The sequence below is a fragment of the Cyprinodon tularosa genome, unplaced genomic scaffold, assembly GCF_016077235.1.
Source record: "Cyprinodon tularosa strain WSP-4 unplaced genomic scaffold, ASM1607723v1 ctg98, whole genome shotgun sequence".
Classification (NCBI taxonomy): domain Eukaryota; kingdom Metazoa; phylum Chordata; class Actinopteri; order Cyprinodontiformes; family Cyprinodontidae; genus Cyprinodon; species Cyprinodon tularosa.
This window is the reverse complement of record NW_024039762.1, coordinates 3,808,443-3,832,591: the sequence shown is the minus strand read 5'-3', so window position 1 is coordinate 3,832,591 and position 24,149 is coordinate 3,808,443. Positions and strand designations below refer to the sequence as shown.

The window sequence follows — 24,149 nt, the reverse complement described above, 5'->3', positions numbered from 1 at the left end:
CTGAGAAAAATTCGGAACTTGATTCGACGTTTTTTGCCAAAGGTCCGTTTTTATAACCCTAACTTGATAAATTTTTGTTTAATATTATACTTTATTGGTTGGGAGGGGGGGGCATATGCAGACAGTGCACCTTTATCAAGTTATGAGCATATCTGTTTAAGAAAATGGCAGCGTTTTCCTCTATTTTTGAATTGAATGGTCGTTTCTGATAATAAACATTTAATAGAAATGATTACTACGTGTTGTAAACAATGTTAAGGCCAGAAATTAAGACTTTTCTAGTTTGTTGGAAAGCATAAATCTTGGACAAATGTGTTCCTAAATTAAGATTTAAATGTATAAAAAATGTGAATCGAAATCGGAGATTTTGCGATCGTTTCTTCTGCTGATATTAACCACGTGTTAGTCGATTATTTTACGTTTTTATTGGTAACTATGTAACTACCCAAACATGTTAGTCTTGTTTTAGAAAGTCAAGAACACATATGTCTGCCCTTTCCAGGTTATTTTGAGTGGCAGAAAAACGAGGAATTGTGTTCCTGGTTTAGGGCTGTGCGATATGGCAGAAAATATATTCTGATATAAGCTTTTCATATAATTACGTGTCAGTTTTTTGTTTTTTGAAGATAATATTAAAAAACTATTTGAAAAACAAACTGAAATGTTGGAATTGTAACCATACAGTCGTATGTTTACATATTTTTTTTCATCACAATGTTTTTATCACTGCTTGCTTATCTGCACTTTATGAATGAAATGAAATAGTCTAGAGAGCTGTACTTCTTAAGTTTAGCCATTATAAACAATGAAGGGGGTGGGGGTTCAATTTAATTAAATGCCATCCAACTATAACCTTTGGAAAAAAATCAGCCCTACAGCAGACCATTTTTAGCCTGGCTGTAATAGATTGAAGCTAAACCCTTTCCCCTGCCTTCATCTCCCAGAATGCAGTGTGCTAATGAAGCTGTGTCCATTTGAAGGGTCCAAATTTACATTTAACATATTTGCAGTGCATATTGTTATTGTTTTATTGCCAATGTTACCAGTAAGTGTAAATACCAATACTAATTATTTTTTAAATTATTTAAATGATTCTCAATGTGTGCTGCTGCTTTCTTCTTTTTTTTGTTGCTTTTCCATCCTCCATTAAGGCAAATGTTACTCAAGTCGCAGTTTTGGAAAAAAAATATATTTTTATGAACAAACAAAACAAATACATTGCAGAGCGAGGGAAGGCAATACATGCTCATTACTTGATGTCAAGGCATGGCTGCTGAATGCTATAATGAATAAGCCACCTATTTACCAATACAAGGAAAACACTATCTGTCTCTCAAATTTGAACCAGTTTAGGCTATTTCTTAGTTGAGCATATTTAGTGACAATGTTTTTCATTTTGAATGCATATGATGTGTGTGCTGTGGTTTAATTTCTTAAACCGGTATGCCTTAGAGACTTAGAGGCTGCAGTTAATTATCATCAAGGATCAAATTGAAGATTATTTCCATAATCAATTAATCTGATTAACTGTTTAAATGCTGGTTTGAGATGGTGAGTGTTTGGCACTATATGAATAAACTGAATTGACATTGGTTTGTTTCTATGTTTTAATTGTCTTGTCCAACTGAGCAATTTGGACAGTTATTGGGGAACTAACCTGGTAAATTATCTTTGCTTGGTATTGACGTTTTTTTTTTCCTACATGCATTTAATCTTTTTTTCCCCCAGGTAAATCACACCACAGTTGGCGTGCTTGAACCAGAGGAACCGGGGCAATGTTCTACGCCCACTTTGTCCTCAGCAAACGTGGGCCGCTGGCCAAGATCTGGCTGGCGGCCCACTGGGACAAAAAGCTGACCAAGGCCCATGTGTTTGAATGCAACTTGGAGAGCAGTGTGGAGAGCATCATCTCACCAAAGGTAAGAAGGCAAAGTTACAATCTTTGGTTCCCACTCTGCAAATCCCATGAATATTTTGGTTGACTGTTAAATCATTTTGAACAAATTGTTGATGAAAGGGGTTGTCTTGTATAGATTTTGAACCTCCTTATGGGAGTTTTATTCATTGGATCTTGTTGAAAAATGGTGTTTGCAGTTTAGCTGGGAGTTTCTATGTAAATGTATTAAGCTAAACTATTTTTTTTGGTCCTCATTGTCCAATGTTGCATTGTTTGTCTGATTCAGTTATGGAAATCCAGTTCTGTTCACAGTAACAGTTTCATCTTGTACAAAGATTTTTAATTTTCCAACTAATACTTGCTATTTTTCAGGTGAAGATGGCATTGCGAACCTCTGGTCACCTTCTCCTTGGAGTGGTGCGAATCTACCACAGAAAGGCCAAGTACCTGCTTGCTGACTGTAATGAAGCCTTCATCAAGATCAAAATGGCCTTCAGGCCCGGTAAGCCGTCCATCCATTGTCTGTTTTTGTTTTTTTTTTGCTGGCTGCCTTTCCTGTGGTCTCTTTATATTTTTGTTCTCCGTCGTTGTTGACCAAAGATCTTTGTGGTAAAGCCCTAACCACAGCTTTCTGTGTTTAGGTGTTGTGGATCTACCTGAGGAAAACAGGGAGGCTGCATATAATGCCATCACTCTTCCTGAAGAGTTCCATGACTTTGATCAGCCACTTCCTGATCTGGAGTAAGTTGATGTTCTTAGTGGTTTTTGGGTTAATAAAGCGCTCTGACCAGATAAAGCCTTTTTGAATTTTTAAACATCCTTTGTCAATAATTTATGCTGGATGGTCTAAAACCATTTTTACTATGATAAACTGTTGTTACAGTTTCAACTGTAGATGTTTTCTAATATTGACGGACATTTTGAAATTTGTTCTTTTGTTGATGATTGACCTGATTATTGTCTCTGATTTTTGCCAACAGTGACATCGATGTGGCTCAGCAGTTCACTTTGAACCAGAGCAGAGTAGAGGAGATCACCATGAGAGAAGATGTTGGAAACCTCAGCCTCATTCCCGATGACTTTGGTAGGGCACCAGTTCTTTGTCTCTCAGCTCCAGTCATCTGCTTTTCCTTGAGGGAATGGCTGCTATCAATTGATTTCTATAAGATATTTCAGGGGAATAAATAGGAATCGTACATTTTTCCCATGAATAATCTGTGCTCTGGGTGGTTGGAAAAAACTAATAACTCTTCCTGCTGTATCCCTCAGCCGACTTTGGGATGGATGACCGGGAGATGATGCGTGATGCGAGCACATTTGAAGATGATATAATGCAGGGAGCCACAGCCCCTAACCTGCTGCTGGAGGCCGAGCCGGGTCCAGCTAACCTCCCTGATAAATCCAACCATATGGAGTATGATGACTTTGGTGATGGCTCCATGGGCAACAGTGATGGTGGAATGCTTGGTGGGTTGTGTTTTTGTTTTTTTTTGTTTTTTTTGTTTTTTTTAAACGAATCCCAAATTTGAAGGTATTTTTGGTAAAACATGTCATGATGTTTTTTTTTTTTCTTTCCTCAGTTGACACGCTGCTGAGAGCTGAAGATGGAGGCGGCATCTTTGATGATCCTCCAGCAATCACAGAAAGTGTCATGATGCCCCCAGATCACGGCGACGATGAGGATGACTTTGACAACCTTCACTCTCGTAAGCAGACCTGGCTTGTTTTGTTCCCTGAGGACCACTAGTTTTTTTTTTATTTATTTTTTTATTTTAGTTCACACATTTAATATAAATTTAAATTTTTCTGTCAAGCTGGTCCAGACAGTCCTGATTCTGGCCCAGCTGAGCAGCTGCCAGCGATGACTGACCAACCAGAACAGACCACCCTGGTTCCTAATGAAGAGGAGGCTTTCGCCCTGGAGCCCATCGACATCACTGGTATGAATACTGTATACCTAAAAAAATATTTCTGTGTATCCTGAGTAACTAGTCAATTATTGGACATTTTCTGGTGGACTTTTATCAAAAATTATTACGCTACAATGTTTTTAACCAAACTGTTGTGATCTAATGACACTGAAGAAGTGCCATTCCTCCACTGGTTTGCTGGAGCATTTTTATTAATCAATTTTTTTGCAAAAAGTTGAGACTCATTATTCTTTGTTGAGATAAAAAGATTGTAATATTGTAATCTATTTTAAAATTTGTGAAAAAACCATATTTAGTCTGCAATTTGGCAGCCATTTTGTTTTGCAGGTCGGATTCCTGGTATATAATGCAGTTTATTGGTTTTGTGTGCAGCTCTTGTATCGATTTCATCTTAACACTGGAATAACTATTCAAATCTTCTATTTTAGTATTTAGTAGAGGATATCGACAAGTTGCTAATAAGAGAACATTTTCCAATGTGGTGTTTAAAACTTGACATAGAGACAGCAGCTTTAGTGACCTATAGAGCGTTCCTTTAATTCTGGCTAAAGAGGGACGTGAAGCCATTTCCAGCCATGCCCCCTGTTACAGTTCCACCTTCCAGTTAACTGTTAATTAATGGTAAGGGTTAGGGCTGAGACAACGAATCGGTAAAATTGATAAAAAATCGACTTTTAAAAGCGTTGGCAACGAATTTCATCATCGATTAGTTGTGTCGCGTGATTAATGCGTCATCCGCCGCCGCCGTCATCACATCCACTTGACTGAAACAGGGGAAGAAAAAAAAATACGGCAAAGTGAGCCAGCGCCGCAGGTGCAGTGTTGCCAACTCAGCGACTTTTCAGACCCCTCCAGCAACTATTTTTCAAAAAAAGCGACTAGCGACAAATCTGGCGACTTTTTACGGTGTCACTGGTGGCTTTTGGAGACCCTTACGTGAAAGCATGTATCGTTCCTACTGTGCCGTGGGGCGCCTCCCCCATCCCAACCCCTTTCTCCCGCAGGAGTCCCTCTCAGCGCTGCAGTCAGAGCCGCAGGATGTTTATCCTCAGCGTCCAGGCTGCAAATGAAGCGCGCATGTGCCGGGATTGAAGGCACAAATTGATCACAATAATTAAAATAGCCTGCGCTTTGTAAAGTGATAACATGCAACTTTTGTCAAAACAAATTAACATGGCACGGAACCACCATGTTTGTTTGGTTTTAAAGTGGGGAAACGTAACGTTAGTTTCTCAGGTAGTTCATCTGATGCTTTCCTTACCTTGTTAGTATATTACAGACAGTGATAAGGTTGGCTACTTATTTTACTTTTAATTTAATTTGAAGTAGCTTAAGCAGCGTTTATATTTACTTTATAAATAAATTAACTTGCTAATTATGAGGGCAAGGCTTTTAAAGTTTAAATCTTCTGGCAAAGATAAAGTAAAGAAGATCCTGCAATTTATGGAAGTAAAGCAGAATAAAATCCAGCAAGATCAGTAATATGTCAATTAATTATCTGCCACATTCCCATGTAAATATCTGTCTTTAGAGGATGTGTTTTTTACCACCCCTAGTTCTCTCATTTTTATTCCAAATACAATTTATAATTTGAATCACAGGGCTATTTTTATCTCTATGGTTCAGTATTTTCTCAAGTAGCAACTTTAACTGCTGTACTTTCCTGTCTTAAAAGGCAGAACTCTTCTAGTCTAAAAAAAACTCATTTGATGAAATGGGGGGGGCTATTGTTTGAACCCCTTAGGGGCTTTTAAAAACAAAAATGTCTTTTTTTGCACTTTATGAAACAAAGTACCCTATATTTTGTGGATGTACAGCTACATTTCTCATGTAAGTTTGGGTAGTTTTAACACAAACATTTATTTTTCATATTGCACCAGGACAGTTAATGAGCAACCTGTACTTGTGTGCTTGTTTGTTGTAAAATGTTTATTTTGGAATAAAGAGGTTAATATAAAAAATATTTTTTGTCCGATTCATCGATTAATTGAAAAAATAATCGGCCAATTCATCGATTTTTAAAATAATCGTTAGTTGCAGCCCTAGTTAGGGTGAGGTGATGCAATGAAGACGAGAGAAATAAAATGACAAGATGTTTACAGCTAGCTTTTGTTTCCGTCTGTTATTTATTATTATGGTACTTCCTTTTTGATATCCCGAATTACAGAAAAGGATGAATTGCTTATTACTTCATTATAAATTAAAGCATTGTTTTTCTTATTATTTAATTAACTTATTGTCTTTTAACCAAGATTTAACTGTGGTTTTTGAAGGCTGATAAACTATGAGGTGTCTAATGATCCATTTACCAATTTTTTTCTTTTAGTTATGATTCTCAAAAAATGAGCAGTCTTTTCACTTTGCATTGGATTTTCTTTCCAGTGAAAGAGACCAAGGCAAAACGTAAGAGGAAGCTGATTGTTGACAGTGTAAAGGAGTTGGACAGTAAGACCATCAGAGCCCAGCTGTCTGACTACTCTGATATCGTGACCACCCTGGATCTTGCTCCTCCTACTAAGAAGCTCATGATGTGGAAGGAAACGGGAGGAGTGGAGAAGCTTTTCTCTTTGCCTGCACAGCCCCTCTGGAACGCCCGGTTACTCAAGGTACTGAGGGAACTTCATAAATGATCCTAAGCTCTAATATATCACTGTGTGAAAGCATTCCGATATAATGAGTTGTCTTGCTAGAATCACATCCAGGCACTATTTTAAATGGTTTTTAAATGCAGTGGAGATGTCATTGTCAGAGTTGGTTTGAAATTATGTGAGTAGAGAAATGGACTTAAGCCCAGTTTTCATTAAGATTCTGTTCAGGTATAAGATTTAAAATGAGAGCAACCAGGGAACAGGAGATGAAGGAAGAGATTGGGTTTTGTCTCTTTTCTCCCTCTCCTTCTTCCACTTGGTCTGAATGCTAAGTAGAAAACGTGTGCATGCATAACTTAACATTTGTTTTTTGGATGAATTCATTTTCTTGCTTTTCTAACTTTAAGTTTGTAGCTACAGAAAAAAAACAGTCCCTTATCTGAGTTGTAATTCTCTGACAGATGTTCACACGCTGCCTGACACCTCTGGTGCCAGACGAGCTGAGGAAACGCAGAAAGGGCGGCGAGGCGGACAGTCTGGATGAGTTCCTCAAAGAGCTGGAGAACCCAGAGGTGCCAAGGGAGGAGATCATGACTCAGAACAGAGATGTCATTGGTATGTCATGATGGAGAATGTATTACAGTGATTTTTTTGTTGTTGTTTTTTTTTTGGGGGGGGGGGGTAGGTAATGCAGGTTGTTAACCATTTCTGATATGGTCTCTCTCACCAGACCAGACTATCATGGAGGAGCCAAGTATACTGGCAGCCTCTGCTATGGAAGGCAGCAGGACGGCTTTGGATGAAACAGTGATGCCTCCTCCATCCACCCCCCGTGGTGTAAAACGCAAGCAGCCCATGGACAAAGAGGGCCCCATCCCTGTAAGTACAAAGCCTGGGGCCCCTCCTCCTGCCTCTGGAGTTTATGTAAAGAGGGAATTGAGAGAAATGTTGTTAGAAATTACAATTTATGGTTATAGTTTCTTGTATTTACAGGTGCTGGTCATAAAATTAGAATATCATGAAAAAGTAGATTGATTTCAGTAATTCCATTTAAAAAGTGAAACTTGTATATTATATTCATACATTACATACAAACTCATATATTTCAGATGTTTATTTTGTTTAATTTTGATGATTACAAACGACAACAAATGAAAATCTCAAATTCATCATATCAGAAAATTAGAATATTGTGAAAAGGTTCAAAATTGATGGCCCCTGGTGCCACACTCTAATCAGCTAATTAACTCAAACCACCTGCAAAAGCCTTTAAATGGTCTTTCAGTCTAGTTCTATAGGCTGCACAATCATGGGGAAGACTGCTGACTTGACAGTTGTCCAAAAGACGACCATCGACACCTTGCACAAGGAGGGCAAGACACAAAAGGTCATCGCTAAAGAGGCTGGCTGTTCACAGAGCTCAGTGTCCAAGCACATTAATAGAGAGGCGAAGGGAAGGAAAAGATGTGGTCGAAAAAAGTGTACAAGCAAGAGAGATAACCGCACCCTGGAGAGGATTGTGAAACAAAACCCATTCAAAAATGTGGGGGAGATTCACAAAGAGTGGACTGCAGCTGGAGTGAGTGCTTCAAGAACCACCACACACAGACGTATGAAAGACATGGGTTTCTGCTGTCGCATTCCTTGTGTCAAGCCACTCTTGAACCACAGACAGCGTCAGAAGCGTCTTGCCTGGGCTAAAGAGAAACAGGACTGGACTGCTGGTGAGTGGTCCAAAGTCATGTTCTCTGATGAAAGTAAATTTTGCATTTCCTTTGGAAATCAAGGTCCCAGAGTCTGGAGGAAAAGAAGAGAGGCACTTCATCCACGTTGCTTGAAGTCCAGTGTAAAGTTTCCACAGTCAGTGATGGTTTGGGGTGCCATGTCATCTGCTGGTGTTGGTCCATTGTGTTTTCTGAGGTCCAGGGTCAACGCAGCCACATACCAGGAAGTTTTAGAGCACTTCATGCTTCCTGCAGCTGACCAACTTTTTGGAGATGCCGATTTCATTTTCCAACAGGACTTGGCACCTGCACACAGTGCCAAAGCTACCAGTACCTGGTTGAAGGACCATGGTATCCCTGTTCTTAATTGGCCAGCAAACTCTCCTGACCTTAACCCCATAGAAAATCTATGGGGTATTGTGAAGAAGAAGATGCAATACACCAGACCCAACAATTCAGAAGAGCTAAAAGCCACTATTAGAGCAACCTGGGCTATCATAACACCTGAGCAGTGCCACAGACTGATCGACTCCATGCCACGCCGCATTGCTGCAGTAATACAGGCCAAAGGAGGCCCAACTAAATACTGAGTGCTGTACATGCTCATACTTTTCATGTTCATACTTTTCAGTTGGCCAACATTTCTATAAATCCTTTGTTTTTATTGGTCTTCAGTAATATTCTAATTTTCTGATATGATGAATTTGGGATTTTCATTTGTTGTCATTTGTAATCATCAAAATTAAACAAAATAAACATCTGAAATATATGAGTTTGTATGTAATGTATGAATATAATATACAAGTTTCACTTTTTAAATGGAATTACTGAAATCAATCTACTTTTTCATGATATTCTAATTTTATGACCAGCACCTGTAAGTTAGTTTAGATGCAAATATCTATGGTTATCTTTACTGATCTGATATTAAACAGCATCATTTGAAATTAGAGATGAGAAATCAAATAAAGTGGACCGTCCTCTAAGTTCCTACTTGAACCTTTCTTGGTTGCTTTCCTCCCTCCTCCAGATGACTCCCCTGGAGCAGCAGCAGCAGGTGGCTGACCGCTCAGACTTGTCACAGAGGCTGGACATGCCTCAGGTTGATCTGCCTCCAGAGGAGACCACTGTCAACCTCACTCAGCTTGTCCCTGAGCTCGACCTTCTCACCGACAAGGAAAAGGATAAGAAGGATGACAGCGAAGAAGAGGAGGTGAGGGAAATCTAGATTTTCATGAAGGCTGCAAGTGGGGAAAAATATTTCCACACCATAATAGTATTTACAACAATGTTCCTGTTTTTGTTTTGTTAATTTTTTTTTTCTATCGTTTTTTGCTGCATAGAATAATGATCCTCTCTAGAGGTTCTGTTCTTTGACACGACACCAGCCGTCGATGTTAGCTGGTCGTTATTTAGATTGTTGGCTCTGCTAGTCAGCCAGTCAGCTGTGTGCTTATATGTGCTGCTCCTATAGAATAGAAAAAGTTTATTTGACAGGAAAACTACATTAATAGCATTTCTGCAAATGCAGCAGAGAACACCTAAAGGCTGTTAGTCATCTGCAGTCCCTGGGCAGAAAGATTAAACATCTTATCTATACATGCACAAAAGACTATCTACCAGTGCGATAATCAGCCACAGAATAATATACTACCAGCAGTGGAAAATTCTATGTACTTCAAATACTCAAACATCTGAATTAATTCATGTTTATTTTAATCATTACCTGTGAACAAAAGAAAAATCAAAGCAAGAGAATTAGATTTTTAGAAAACAATATTCAGCAAATATGGCAGAAACCAAAGCAAACAAGTAAGACATGGCTTACCATTAGTTTTAAAACTGTTGTCATAATAGGTGTGGTGATGCTCACATCTTTACTGTTTTTACTTTTTTAATTGGACACATGTCCAAAAATCCTTACTAGGGCTCTAGCAGCCATCTTATTGCTACCTGATTGGCAGTACACAGAAATGGCTGGAGGAAGGGTTGCACCAGTTGCTGTGCTAGATTAGGTCTTGTGCTTTGATGCTGTTTGCTGACCCCTACCTGTTTGCATAATCTTTAAAGTCGTAGGGAAGTCATATTTCATTTTCAAATCCTTCTGGCTTAAACATGCATATAAATGTACTCTTTATTAGACCATATTGTCCCAAAAGTTAGAAAAATTTCTATTTAAAAAAAGATCCTGTCTTAAAATCTGTTTTTGTTTTTTGTTTTCTTTTCATTATTTTATGCAGGCCAGTTAGTTAAACATCAGCCTTTACACCTAAATTTGGCCAATAATCTATCAATGGTCATCTGTCAATCATATTTTTTCGGTCATAGCATCTTGATTCATATGTTGCAGCTAACATACGCAACGGTTGAAATAAGAATCTATTACTTTACCATTGAGTTCCGTCCCAGTGTTCACGGGGATCGACGCATAGAGCTAACAGAACTGGCAGCGTTGAGGCAAGAGCTAAAACATGTACGGCTGTAAGCCTTCTACACCAAACAAAGCTTCTGCTGCCCTGGCGTCCTTTTCCAAAACAACTTCGTCCCCACTTTCCTCCTCTAAATAAAAAAAATGTATGACAAGGAGACACATCCACGACCTCTGACACAAAACTGTCCTCCTCTTGCATGTTTCCTCGGTCCATAGCGTTCCTTGACAGTGTCGTTTCTCTCATGTCCCATTGGTAACCTACTAGCACTAAGTTGCTAACTGGTTAGCAAGATGCTTCCTAGACACAGTCCACAACCAAACTTGCTTGCGAACCTTCCACCACAACAATTCCGACCCCTTGATAAACGACCAATCACATTCACTTTATTCACTCTTGTAAAGTCGGGCACCAATCGGGAGAATCCAGAACTGCAACCTTTGGAACAGCCGCTTCCCTACGGCTTTAAACCTAGATTATTATTATATTTTTTTTTTTCTCTGGATAATTCATCAAACCTGTTTTTACTGTTTTAAATGTCCACTTTCTTTAAAGCCTCTTATTCTTTTTATAGATTTTTTTTTGTGTGCAAATCTACAAACTTCATTTATAAGGATAATACTAACGTTTCCCTCCTAAAAGCTTTTCTTTTTGTGCGTTATTGTAAAAATTACAGATTTAAAAAGGACTAACTAAAGAGATAAATTGGGCGATTGAGAGACGAGTGTTTTAACCCCTCTATGTTAATTTATGGTTTTCAGGAGGAGGGTCAAGCTGGAGATCAGGATCAAGAAGAGAAGAGATGGAACAAGAGAACTCAACAGATGCTTCACGGTCTGCAGGTAAACACTACCCTGATCACACAAATAATGGCTTCTTACTGAGGCAGGTCTATATTTGTTGTTTTCATGACAAATATGCTCTGCCTGATTCTTGTCCCTCTGTCCCCGCAGCGTGTCATGGCGAAGACTGGTGCCGAGTCGGTCAGTCTCCTCGACCTGTGCAGAAACAACAACAGGAAGCAGGCAGCCGCCAAGTTTTACAGTTTCCTTGTCCTCAAGAAGCAGCAAGCCATCGAGGTCACTCAGTCGGAACCCTACAGCGACATCATCGCCACAGCAGGACCAAAATTCCACCTCATTTAGACATTGGAAAAAACAAACACTCTGCAACAGGCATACCTTTTTTTTTTTTATTACTCGACTCTTTGCCATTTTATTTTTTCCCAATAAGCCCAGTTTTTCCTTGGGGAGGGGAGTGGAGTGATAATGGTGAAGAACCTTAAGAAAATGGTTTTACTGTAAGAAATATTGAATCATGCAGTATTCGTGGTTCTAACAGAGTGAGGAATGTTTTGGCAGTGTATTTATAAAGCCCACCGCCCTTTTTTTTCAGTCACCAATTTGTAAAACTTCACTGCATATTGTTTTTGGGAAATGTGTCTGTCTCATTCCGCAAGTTTTGTATCAGTGCCCCTGTTCCAGCTAAACAATATTCTGATTTGTATTGAAAGCCCTCGTATCACGTTAACTTTGTAATGACTAGATGTTCTGGAATGGTACTGTTTTATCGTTCAGAAGTGTAACCTTACCCAACTTTCTGTTGCACTTGTTCTCTAATAAAAAGGTTAATCTTTGAATTCGCAAGTTTGATCTGGCTTTAAATAAGATTCAGATGTATAATTAAGGCAGTAAACTAAGGTTTGTGTAAATTTGTTTCTTTTTTTTGTACCTTTTTGTTATGCTTTTTTTTTTTTTTTGGGCCTTTTTGCATTATGTAACTAGGTTATGTACTTGTTACATTTAAGCTCACTATCCCACCTTTTTAGACTCTGGGTAACTTCTAGTTGTGATACATCTGTAAAGATTTGAAATAAAATGTTTTAAGTACTTAAGTCACTGCATTTTCCTTTTTATTTAACCTGTTGCTATATAGAATTATTTCATTTGAATGGAAAAGCTATTGGCCAACCCTGAAAGATTTGAAAATAAAACATTTTATGAGCTGTTAGAAAAGCATTATTTAAAGACTTTGAAGTGTTTAAACTGTTTGATCTGATTAAGTAAAATGATGTATTAATAAGAGAATATCCTTCACAGATGTTTTATCTTGCCTTTTTCTTGTAAATGTTTCAAATCAGTTTCAAAGATAAATTATTTGCTTTTTTCCCTCTTCAGTACTTTTTTTTTTTTTTTTTTGCTGATCAAGGTCAAATTCTGAATTCAATTTCATTAAAACACATTCACACAACACTTAACTGAAAAAAACAGACCCATATATGGTACAAATGCAGATTCTGTGGTCTAAAGAGGGAAGGATGTGAATAAAAACCAAGTGCCAGTATTACATAATATATCAATCATGCCTAATATCAAACATGGCGGTAGAGTGATGTGCTTTGTTGTTACACATGGTCAACTTGTGTTTCTTCCAGAACTCCCTTAGGTGGATTATAAAGCAGTTATAAACCCCAATGCAATTTATGATTAAAAGTAATTTTAACTATGAACCATATGCACCAGGGCATAATTACTCGACCTAGTTAAATGATTTTAGAGTGAATAAACTGGATTTTTAAGTTCCAAGCAGCCAAATATAGAACCTTTCAAAAGTTCCTCTATTAGTTCAGTCATAACCCCAATAATGTGTTACATCAGTATTTGTAGCTAGCAGGGTCTCCTTTTTTTTTTCTGGCGGAATCATTTCATCTCGTTGTTTCTACACGGACCGAGGACCGGAAACGTGCTTCACCTAAAATTTCCTCCCTTTCTTTCGCGTGGACTCCGGTAAATGGCTTCCCGTAAGGATTCCAGCACATCATCCAGCGCACAGATGGCTTCCACAGGCGGTACTTTGGATTCTCCGGTCAAACAGATCCAGATTGAAGGATTGGTAAGCATTTGTGTTCCTTCGTTTGGACCGTTTGCTAATACTGGGCGTTTTACAGCCATTAAACCGGTGTTAGCTAGACGCTAAGGTCTTAGCATTATGATGGCAGGGGATGATGGGCAGTTTGTACCGCTTATTGAACTATTTACTGTTATCTTTAAACACTACTTGGGATATTTTTCAGCGTACAACATAAAATGAAGATATAAACTTTTTATCAACCCGTGGCTATATCAAGTAATTCTTAAAAATGTCCAACGTGTTAGCTCCTTTTAGCTATAGGGCTCCTTTAGTTTGCTACAGGGGCGTTTAATTTGGACACCAGGACCTCCCCGTTTAAAGGAGCACCACACGATAATGATGATGGGTCGTCTCCGCCTTCCTCAAACAGCTTCTGTTTACTATTATGAAACATTTAAACTAATAGATTATGAATACAATTCTCAGGCTTCGTTTTGAAGTGTGGCCGAGTCATTATGTATTTCATATGAAAACATACTTTGGAGATACATACATACTTGTATATGTGTGTATATATGTGTGTTTAGGTATGCAAATGTATATGTGTATATGCATATGTGTAAGAGAATACACACATATTTAGGGGGTGTATATTAATAAACATTTAACACTAAGTTACAAATGTGTAAAATAAAACTCTTCAGAAGCTTTTTGGCGTAGTTTTGATTAGGGTTGTCAAAAGTATCGATACTCAAAAAAGTATCGATACTAAAATGTTGTATCCGGATACAATACTCGTTTTTTAAAAGTATCGATACAGTGCCACCACCAGTGGCACCTAAGCAGTCGGTCATCTAAAGTGCAGAATAGAGGACAATGCACTTTCTGAACACTGTGTGATTGAATAATTCTGTGCACTTTTCAGTTTCAGACTGGAACACTTAATTTTAATTTTATAAGTTTTTTTATCAAGCTTGCTTAATATTGTGCACAGCATACAACCTCAAAATATTGTGTATTGTATTTTATTTATTTATGAAATTATTTCTGTAGAATTTTGGAGTCTTTGTTTTTATCCTTGTAATAATAATAATAATAATAATAATACATTTTATTTCAAGCGCCTTTCAAAACACTCAAGGTCACTGTACATGTAAAAACAATAAATGGTAAAAAGCAATCGTCATAATTAAAAGAAACAACACAAATTATACAGAGGAAAGTAATATAAAATCATAATGAAAAGGCAATCTTGAACATGTGGGTTTTGAGTTTGGATTTGAATACGGGTAAAGACTCGGTATTGCAGATGTCAGAGGGGAGAGAATTCCAGAGTGTGGGCGCAGAACGTGAAAAAGCTCTGCTCCCCATGGTTTTAAGACGGGCTGAAGGAACAACTAAGTGAGTGGTAGAAGAAGATCTAAGAATGCGGGAGGGAGTAGAAATTTGAAGTAAATCAGAAAGGTATGGAGGGGAGAGATTGTGAATAACTTTAAAAGTAAGTAGGAGGATTTTGAACTGAATTCTATACTTCACAGGTAGCCAGTGGAGCTGCTGCAGGACTGGGGTGATGTGATGAAAAGAAGGGGTTCTAGAAATGATGCGAGCTGCTGAGTTTTGTACTGACTGAAGCCTGTGAATGGATTTTTGAGGAAGACCGAAAAGAAGAGAATTACAGTAATCAATGCGGGAAGTGACCAGACTATGAACAAGAGTGCAGGTGGAGCTAGTGGAGAGAGAGGGGCGAAGGCGATTGATATTGCGTAAGTGAAAGTAAGCGGAACGGGTAAGGTTGTTAATGTGAGAGGAGAAGGACAAGGTACTATCAAGGATGACACCCAGACTCTTGACCTGAGGTGAGGGGGAAATTATGGAGTTGTCAAATGAAAGGGAGAAACTGTCAGCTTTGGATAAAGTAGATTTTGTTCCCACTAAGAGGATTTCGGTCTTGTCATTATTCAGTTTAAGAAAGTTGGAGGTGAACCAGGATTTTATTTCGGTTAAGCAGGAGATTAATGAAGGAGGTGGGATACCTTGTGGTATCGAAAATGGTATTGAGTATCGAATAGTATCGGTATCGAGTTGAAAAGTTTAGTATCGTGACAACCCTAGTTTCGATTTGTAAACCGCTAAATTCAACAACAAAAATAATTTGTTGCTGAATTCATTTCTAATTTTTTCATGGGTAGTTCAAAGACCAACTTGCAGCATGTTTAAGTTTCCAAACTGAGCTCCATGTATAAAACACTGCAATTAGACTGTCTCTCTGCTTCATAACTTAGCTTATTATGTTTATGATCTGAAAGAATGATCCATATAATATGAAATATTTGAGTCTGAAATCTTAATTAAAACCTTGTAGGAACTAGTGTTGCTTAATCAATTTGGATAGATTGGAATCAGTCCATTTTTCCTTAACTGGTTTGTATTGGTGATTGGCAGCTCTTATACAGATAATCTGATTATTTAGGTTTTATTTACATTAAATTAGGGATGCACGACATTGGACTTTTGGTCAATAATTATATAAGCAATGTATTTTTCTCCCTCCTGTTCTGTTCAGTCATTATAAATAGCAATTCAGCTATATGTTTCTTAAAAACAGCACAAAAATTTTGCTTCAGCATCTCTCCTGTGGCAGACTCAGACATCAGTTTTGTGCATCTTACCACAGAATGCCATAGAAATAATCCTTTTGTCACTAAAATCAATATCCATTTTTATTAGCGAGTAATATTACCGTAGTTGAATATTTAGTTTTAAGCCAAAGTTATCTGATGATGATGTCGTAATCAAAGCATGATTGGTGAATTTCCAGTAATAATTCCGTTATTACTTGAGTAAAGCAGAGTTTTTAGTTATGTCAGATAGGGTCTTGGGAATCACATAAATCTGCATTCCTTTTCTCTGTTCTGTCCTACACGTTAGGATACCTAATCACTGATTCTGATGAGTTTTTCCTGACTGTAATATACTTTTGATAAGTATTCAATTTTTTTTCCTATCAGTTTAGAAGCTTTTTTGTCTCAAGGAAATTATCTTGGCATGAAGAGTTTGTAAAGTTTAATCTTCAGGATTAGACTGGCCAATTGGATGTAAAGATCTTCAGCTGTAAATGCTATTAAGGCTTTATTTTAAATGAAATTTAACAGTTGCTGGGCTATATTTTGGTAAAGTAGTCATTCATTGATTAACCTTTTGTTTTATCATAGAGGTCTGGCTTGCTATTCTTCTTTTAACCTCTCTTCTTCTCTCTTTCTCTCCCTTTTTAAATGACTCAAAGGAAGTATTGCAGGTCGTTTCTATAGGATTAGTAGTTTAGATTTCAACTGAAAATATGTCGATCAAACGATAAACCCTAACAAATTTATAAATTCCTAAGATTTATTTGATGAGCATCTTGGTAAGCATCTTTGCTGACAAAGATTTATCCATTTGATGCATTTAATTAACATGTTAAACCAAGTCCTTTTTTTATTAGACCAGCTGACCACAGAGGAAATGTTGGATTCTGACTTCCAATCTTTTAGTGCTTCACCATTTTAATTTCTTCCAAGTGGTCGAGTTGAATCGGAATTCTTCATGACATGATGTAGTACCCGTGTGCAAACAGTAGAGGACAAACTTGTCTCATTGGCATGCACTTGCATTCTCCCTTATAGTGGAGCCTAAACTGCATGTGGACACTAAGCAGCTTATTTCTTATAGGGCGCTTGTATGCTGCAGCCTGACATACAGTTTGTTTGACTCTCTTTTTTGCTTTGTCTGTGGCTGAACTTTTGCATCTAAATACTCCAGTTACACATGTAATACTCAAACTATTGAGATTCTTAGTTTCTCTTTATACGGCATCTTTTTTTAGATTACTTTAAAAGGTAGCATGGCTGCTTTGCAGCAAGACTGTCCTGGAGTGTCCTGGGGTCTATCTGCAAGAAGTTTGCGTGTGATCTCCCGCTTCCTCTCGCTGTCCAAAAACAGGACTGATAGGTCAAATAATTTCTCCAATTGCTGTTAGTTAGAAGTGTGTGTGTGGTTGGTTGGTTTCGTTGTGTTGCGCTGGTGACCTGCTCAGGGTGTAACACGCCTCTCGCCCGGTGACTGCCGGGTTATGCACCCACTACCTCACCATCCTGCAAGGAAAAGGAGGTACAGATAATGGATGGATGTATTCAAATTGACTATGTGGTGCAAAGAATTTATTTTATTCAACATTTCTGCAGCGGTCTGGACGTCATCTTACCTGAAAGCATTGATGTGCTGTAGTTGCTGCTGTGTTGCATCATGACCCTCCTGTCAGAGGTTTAGCTGCAGGGTTGCATGTAGAGGAAGGCATCATCACTGCTGTGCTGTAGGAACGTCATGTGTTTCTGCTTTTGTAACCGTCTGGCTGGTTGGTGTTCCTACAGAATTGGATCACAATAAAGCAATAGATTTCAATTAAACACCCACTGAGATCAACCAAGTTTGTGCTTTAAAAAAGGAAATGTAGAAAGGATTCACTTTTATTCAGTCTGACGTTCATCATACGTAAGGATCCTCACAGCGTTCTGTGCCGTGAATTGGGAGTAAAGTCAGGGTGCATTGTGGGGTGTATTTTTAGCTGCATGATCTGAAAAGCTCTTGAGTGTAATAAAAAGGGGGAAGTCTTTCTGAAATAGTTTAATCTAAACGCTTCTTGTGACACCGCCAGGTTTTTTTTTTTTTTTTAGTTTCAAAGCCTATATGAGGATAAAAAAAGACTCAGTGACAGAAAACTACCCACTTCCCCTGACTCTTTCATGCATGCCTTAGGCCCTTAAGCCTGGTGTTGGCAGGAATATGTCACATAATAATGTGACATAGATCACATGCCGTGGATAAAGCCGATCACTTACTCCCTATTGTAAAAGCATTTGTTCACAATCCTGCCCCTGCTTCCCTAAATCCGGAATCGATATTTCTAGCTTCTTTTAAAAAAACAGTAGCATAATGATATAAGCCCTTTAATTGGCAGTTACATTCACATTAAAGAAGAAAGTGAAGCAATTATTGTAAAGGGATTAGTTAGTAACTGCGGCTTCACCTGAAAAGAGTAGAATATGGTAGACCACTGTATGGTAGAAATGATTCGGTTAAAATGAATTTTGAATAAAGATCGAAGACAGGCTGTATTAAAAACACAGAACCCTTTCATTCTTCCCTGTCTGATAATAAATCCAAGCCTTTCCTGTTTTAGGTCTGTCAGAATGGCCTTAATTATTTCTTTTTGTTGAATATTTCATTCATTTCGTCAGACTGCACCATGTGAGTCCCAAACCGATGGCTTTGTTTCTGTTTGAAATCTGCAGCCTCTCCTTATGTGCTTCCGTTGGCGTGATGGTTTCCTCTTCACTGAGTAGCCTTTCAACCCATGTCAGCACTGGACTCATTTCGCAGTGGAAACTCTGACCACTTTCAGTCATCATCCTTATAAAGTCGTTTGCATTTGTTCTGAGATTGATGAGCCCATTTTGCACCAAAACATGTTTATCTGTGGTACGCACAAACCGTCTCCTTTATAAACATTATTTTTGCATCTAATGCAAATTGTTAACCCGATTCACTATGTAACATAAGACCGATTTTAAAAGGCAGCATTGGTTACTACATTGATGCATTACACCAATCGGTGAGGTCCTAAGATGCTTTTAGCAATGTCCCATACCTCTATCACAATATAGTTCTTTATTTTATTTGAGATAATTTAAATCAAATATCGATATAAACATATCAAAAGCCTCTGAGAAACTGCAGAGGCCTACAACAGATACCTGGACATATTTCTGAATTATGGATGCTTCCCAGTTATTTTTTAATGAATTAACTTAAAGTTAAATAATCTTATTGATAATCTAAAAAGTTTAATCTTGTGTCACGAGGATGTTTTCCATAACATGAAGGGAATTGTGTAAAAAAATGTATTTGACTAATTTATTGTACCAGCTGTAATAAATACTTGCTGAATAAACAAGAAAGTTTACTTACACAGTAAACTTATAAGTTATAATAAAACAAGAACTTATTAAGTTACGGAAGCAAAAGAATGATGCATTCAATTCCAATATAAGACTATCGTGGAGAGACTGGGTATGTCGCTTCCACATGCTGGCAGATTGTTTGTCCCGTCATTTTAATGAGGTGGACGGTAGCTGTGATATAGTCTCTGTGTAATCTAGCAATCAGCAGAAGGCTGTGGCGTTAACATGATGGTCAGTCGGTGAGCAGAAAATACCCCCCATACCATAATACCACCAGCAGCAACCTGAACTGTTGAAGGCAGGATGGATCCATGTTTCATGTTCTGACTCTACCATCTAAATGTTGCAGCAGAAACCGTTGCCTCATCAGACCTGGAAACGTTTTTCAACTCTTCCACTGTCCACTTTTGGTGATCCTGTACCAATGATGGTCTCAGTTTCCTGTACTTAGTTGGCAACTAGTGTGGATTTTTTGCTGCTGTAGCCCATCATCCTCAGGATTCATTTAGAGTTGCTCCTCTGCGGACCTCAGCTGTAAAGTTATTTGAGTTATGGTTGCTTTTCTATCAGCTCGAACTAGTCTGGTCATTCTCCTCTGGCGTCATCAGCAGTTTCTGAAATAGACCAGCTAGTCTAGCACCAACAACCCTGACACGTTCAACGTCTCTTAAATAGGCCTGGGGCGATATGGCTAAAAAATTAATTCTCCATTTCTTTTTTTTTTTTGATGATTACGACTTTAATCGATTTTAACTGAAGTACTAAAATGTACATGCATGTACTTTAAAGTAGGTTTACTCTATTCAAAAATATATTGTGCAAAGTAACAGATATTTAGCCAACAATAAACGTACAAAAATGTAAATTTAAATATTCATAACATAAATCTTGTGCAAGTGACACAAATGTTCACCCAACAATAATTGTACTGATTTTTTATCGGTAAAAAATGTACACCTATATATTCCGTACAAGTGCAAGAAAAAAAGCTCAGTTTTCTGAAATATGCAATTTATCAAACATTCAGTAATTTGTATTGATCTTTTGGGAAGTAGGTGGTTTGTAAACAGCAGCTGTTGAAAGCCCATGTTGATGTAATGCACAGCTAAACTCATGTAGGGCTGAAGAGATCGGCTGGATCAAAGGTCTGTAATAGTTGCAAGTAGGGGTGTAAATAATAATCGCTTTGTATCGATGCATCGATTCAACAGCCGATGATCCGATGCATCGGCACGTCTGCAAGAGTATCGATCGTTTTTATTGTTTTTTTCTGTGGTCTATTTTTATCCATTTGCTCCAGGAAGTAATTCTGACTCCCGTGCTGCGGTGGCGCTAAACCTATTTTGCCCTCGTACCTCACGTCCATGTCCATCCCTATATGAACAGCTAAAGCGTCTGTCATCTGCTTCCACTGCACACTTGTCGTACAGCAGTGCTTTAGAAAATGAGGCAGCCAGGGTTTGTAGTTTTTCTTGTCATGTTTTTTTTTTTTGCCTGTGCTACCGACACTGCACTCCCAAAGCTGCGAGCGCTGCTCCTATTCTGTGGGGTGACTTAGCCGGAGATGCTGAAACAAGTTAGTTGTGCTGTTAGTCTTTGTTTTGATAATATTTCAACAAACCTTGCACACTATTGTAGTGTGCACCACATCGGCACATCGAATCACTTCCGTATAATCAACGAAACATGGCTCGGTACCAACTGTTCAGAATGAGCAGCGGCCATGGCGTGAGTAAACGGTCCAGCATGCTATCGGGGGTAAGGAGAAAAGAGGCAGTGGAAGCAAATGCGCAAGTAAAATATATATATATATATATATATATATATATATATATATATATTTTTTTTTTTTTTTTTTTTTTTAAAGGGACACTATGCAACATTTTTCAGTTAATTAATGTGTTCCATAACGTTATGGATGACTAAATGAGTCATTTCAGGTTGAACAAAGGTATTCTCGGCCGCCCTGGTGGTCTGTGGGGGAAATACTGCACTTGCAACTGCAGGAGCACCGACCCGCACCCACAGGCTCAGAAGTCTTGTGAGAGTCAGTCTTGCTTTACGGCGAGAACTGCTACACGCCCCCAGTTAAAAGCATTCTCGTTGCTAGCACAGTGGCGATCTTTGTGCAGTTATGCCACGTTCACGCAGCAAAAGCAGCAAAATCGCATCTGCTGCTTCATTTTTGCTGCTTGTACCAATTAGTACTGACGCGCAGCTTTGCTGCTCTGGCTGCAAAAGTGTGTCTGAGGCGCGTTGGGCGGAGCTTCACTATCCTTTCTCTGCCTTGCAGCTATATTTGCTGTGATCAGTGGGAATAAAGTAGTTTTAATATGTTTTTAAGTGAGAAAATACACCTGAAAACGTAATCAGTGCAGTCAGTTCATTCAGATTATTATCCTGCCTTCAATATTTTTTCTGTCGGAGCCGCTCAGACCCCCACATACCAGGGATGCGCCGACAGTATGGATCCCTTCATCAGCAGCGGTTCACCGCGGCAGCTGGTAGGTGTTTTTCATCTAAATAATCCAAACTGCATATTCTGCCGGCAGATTTCTGCATTTTAAGTTAATTTAGGCGTCAATAAACTGTTTAAGAGCAGTGATCATCAGCGCTGTGTCTCTCTCCCTGCGTTAAACGCACCCGACGCGCTGCTGCAGCCGCTCAGACGTGCTGCGCCTGCAGCTCAAAACGCGCCGCGGGACCTTTGCATGTAAACTCGCTGCTTCTGTCGCGCCAGCTACGTCCAGTGTGAACGCAGCGTTAGTCATTCGCTGCTAAGCTCAAAACAACCGCGCCTGGCTTGACGGAGAAACCAGGAGAACAGCTGAGCATATTTACGACAGTGCACTTTTACTTTCGCCCTCTGGAGGGAGCCTCACTGGAAAATCAACACCGGTTGCATAGTGTACCTTTAAATTCGATTTGTCGCCCAGCCCTGCTCTAAAATCACTTGTCTTCCACATTCTGATGCTTGGTTTGATTTGCAACAGATGGTCTTCATCATGTCTACATGCCTAAATGAATTGAGTTCCTGCCATGTGATTGGCTAGTGAGAAATTTGCATTAACAAGCAGTTTGACAGCCTAATAAAGTATCCGGTTAGTGTATATTTATATAGAGTTACTGTCCAGCCCAGTGTCTCTAATCTTCCTGCTTACCATGCCTTATTCATTTTCTATAGGGGTTAAAGTTAGCTACACTTTTTTTTCTGCGACTAAACTTTCCGTCATGTGCCTGGATATTCTCTGTTAAAGCTCTGTAATAAGTTTCATTGTATTTTTAATCTTATGACATATTTTCACTGTAAGGAAAACAGTATTTTGAGGCTTTAAAGTGTTTTATTTCTAAACGGAAAAATTAATATCCATCACTCCATTTATTTTCAGGTTGATTGTTTTTTTCTAAGTTAAGATGCACCTGTATTAAGTACCTTCACGGACGAAATGGGTGTGAAACTGAATGATGTGTAGAATATTTAGAATTGTGTTCTTCACACACTTAAAGCGTATTTCTAATTTAATTTGCATGCCGCTGTGAGCCACTTCATACCAGGTGTCATCTCATTGTGCTCAAGTGTCTTTGCTCGAATCGAAACGAAGCGGCGGCGAACAATCAGCAGAGGAGCGGGGTTTTGTGGTTTGCACGCTCGAATTAATTAAAGGATGTGTTCCCCTCCCGGGGGGTCTTTACGGTGGTTTTACCGCTGAATTCCAGATGTGGACAAATATGGAGGATCCCCATAAAGCAGGCGAAGTGAGATTCTTCACCCACAACTTAATCCGGCACATAATGATCGCTCCGTTAAGTACCGTTGGTCCAACTACTGGCACATTCCTTTAAAAAAAAAGAAAAAGGAGGGCGAACTTATCAGAGGAGTATCTCTCTTCCTGTTCATTTTTCTCATAATTTGTGCCTGTTGTTGCAGAGATATGAGCTTTTTTTTTTTTTGGCAAGTGAGAGAAGATTTATGATCAGAATTAAAGGCAGCCAACGGGAGATTTGGATCACGATTGATTGTGCACAATTCAATTTTAAGCTTGTTGATTTACAACGTGCCCTCCACGTATCAAACTGGGGGCTCTCCACATGAGGTGAGCTGGCTGGGTTAGCTGCTGGTGAGCTAGATCAATGAATCTCTGTCTGTGAGAGCGAGGGGTTGAGGAGGAATTAAAGATGGATCCTGGAGAGAGTTGGACAAATTTTTTTTTATTTTTTTTGTGGGTGCATGCTGCATACAGCTGGTGGCATTTGCCCTCCTAACTGCTGCTTCCTTCCCGTTCCTTACACAGCGGACGCCTCTTCCGTCCCCGCCTTTGAAGCATTTCTGTAGACTCAGGAATTTCTCCCAACTTGAACGCGGTTCTCTTTGTTTGACCTTCCTGCAGACGGTTTCAGTCTACCCCCGTCCTTCTGTTCCCAGAAGGATGCCTTTTAAGTGCGTGATGGAGAGATCGCCAGGAGTTAAGATAGCTGAAAGCATATCTGCTCTCTCTGCTGAGATGGAGGAGTAGAAAAGCTAGTAGATGGCAGAAAAATGGAGGCAAAGGTTGAACAGGTGCACAAGGAGAGCAGAGTGATACCCCCCCCCCCACCCTCCCCCCTTGTTGTTGTTGCCACACCTGTCTGACACAGATACCCCAGCCACCCTTTGTCAAGCATTTTCACTGTACTTCTAGCTCTCTCCTCACCCAACAGAACCACCTTTTCCCTGTGGAGATCTATTTGTTGTGT

At 38.9% G+C, this 24,149-nt stretch overlaps 2 protein-coding genes across 3 annotated transcripts in view; both read left to right on the top strand.

Moving 5' to 3' along the window:
- Positions 1–1,705: 1,705 nt before the first annotated feature.
- Positions 1,706–12,404, top strand: LOC119777094 (double-strand-break repair protein rad21 homolog A-like). Of its 2 annotated transcripts, XM_038275887.1 has the most exons (13): positions 1,707–1,919; positions 2,270–2,399; positions 2,539–2,638; positions 2,878–2,981; positions 3,167–3,364; positions 3,478–3,603; positions 3,712–3,837; positions 6,211–6,434; positions 6,878–7,031; positions 7,147–7,295; positions 9,171–9,353; positions 11,331–11,411; positions 11,523–12,404. In XM_038275887.1, the coding sequence occupies exons 1-13, from the start codon at positions 1,776–1,778 to the stop codon at positions 11,712–11,714; spliced, it is 1,911 nt and encodes a 636-aa protein (XP_038131815.1). In that variant the 5' UTR covers positions 1,707–1,775; the 3' UTR covers positions 11,715–12,404. The 2 variants fall into 2 exon arrangements, with proteins under 2 accessions (XP_038131816.1, XP_038131815.1); XM_038275888.1 differs by lacking the exons at positions 9,171–9,353; positions 11,331–11,411; positions 11,523–12,404 and adding an exon at positions 9,019–9,041 and having other exon boundaries at positions 1,706–1,919; positions 7,147–7,404.
- Positions 12,405–13,304: 900 nt separating this feature from the next.
- LOC119777118 (eukaryotic translation initiation factor 3 subunit H) overlaps positions 13,305–24,149 on the top strand; it is an 85,556-nt gene continuing 74,711 nt past the window's right edge. Inside the window, exon 1 of the mRNA XM_038275915.1 lies at positions 13,305–13,461. Coding sequence (XP_038131843.1) covers positions 13,360–13,461 — 102 coding nt within the window. The 5' untranslated portion in view covers positions 13,305–13,359. The remainder of the gene's footprint in view (positions 13,462–24,149) is intronic.

What these genes read in the sequence shown, in the direction of transcription:
- LOC119777094 (XM_038275887.1), top strand. Translation starts at nt 1,776, where the DNA reads ATGTTCTACGCCCACTTTGTCCTCAGCAAACGTGGGCCGCTGGCCAAG. An exon ending in CAAAATGGCCTTCAGGCCCG is followed by an intron (nt 2,400 to 2,538) that starts GTAAGCCGTCCA and finishes TTCTGTGTTTAG; the next exon opens with GTGTTGTGGATCTACCTGAG. An exon ending in ATGACAGCGAAGAAGAGGAG is followed by an intron (nt 9,354 to 11,330) that starts GTGAGGGAAATC and finishes TATGGTTTTCAG; the next exon opens with GAGGAGGGTCAAGCTGGAGA.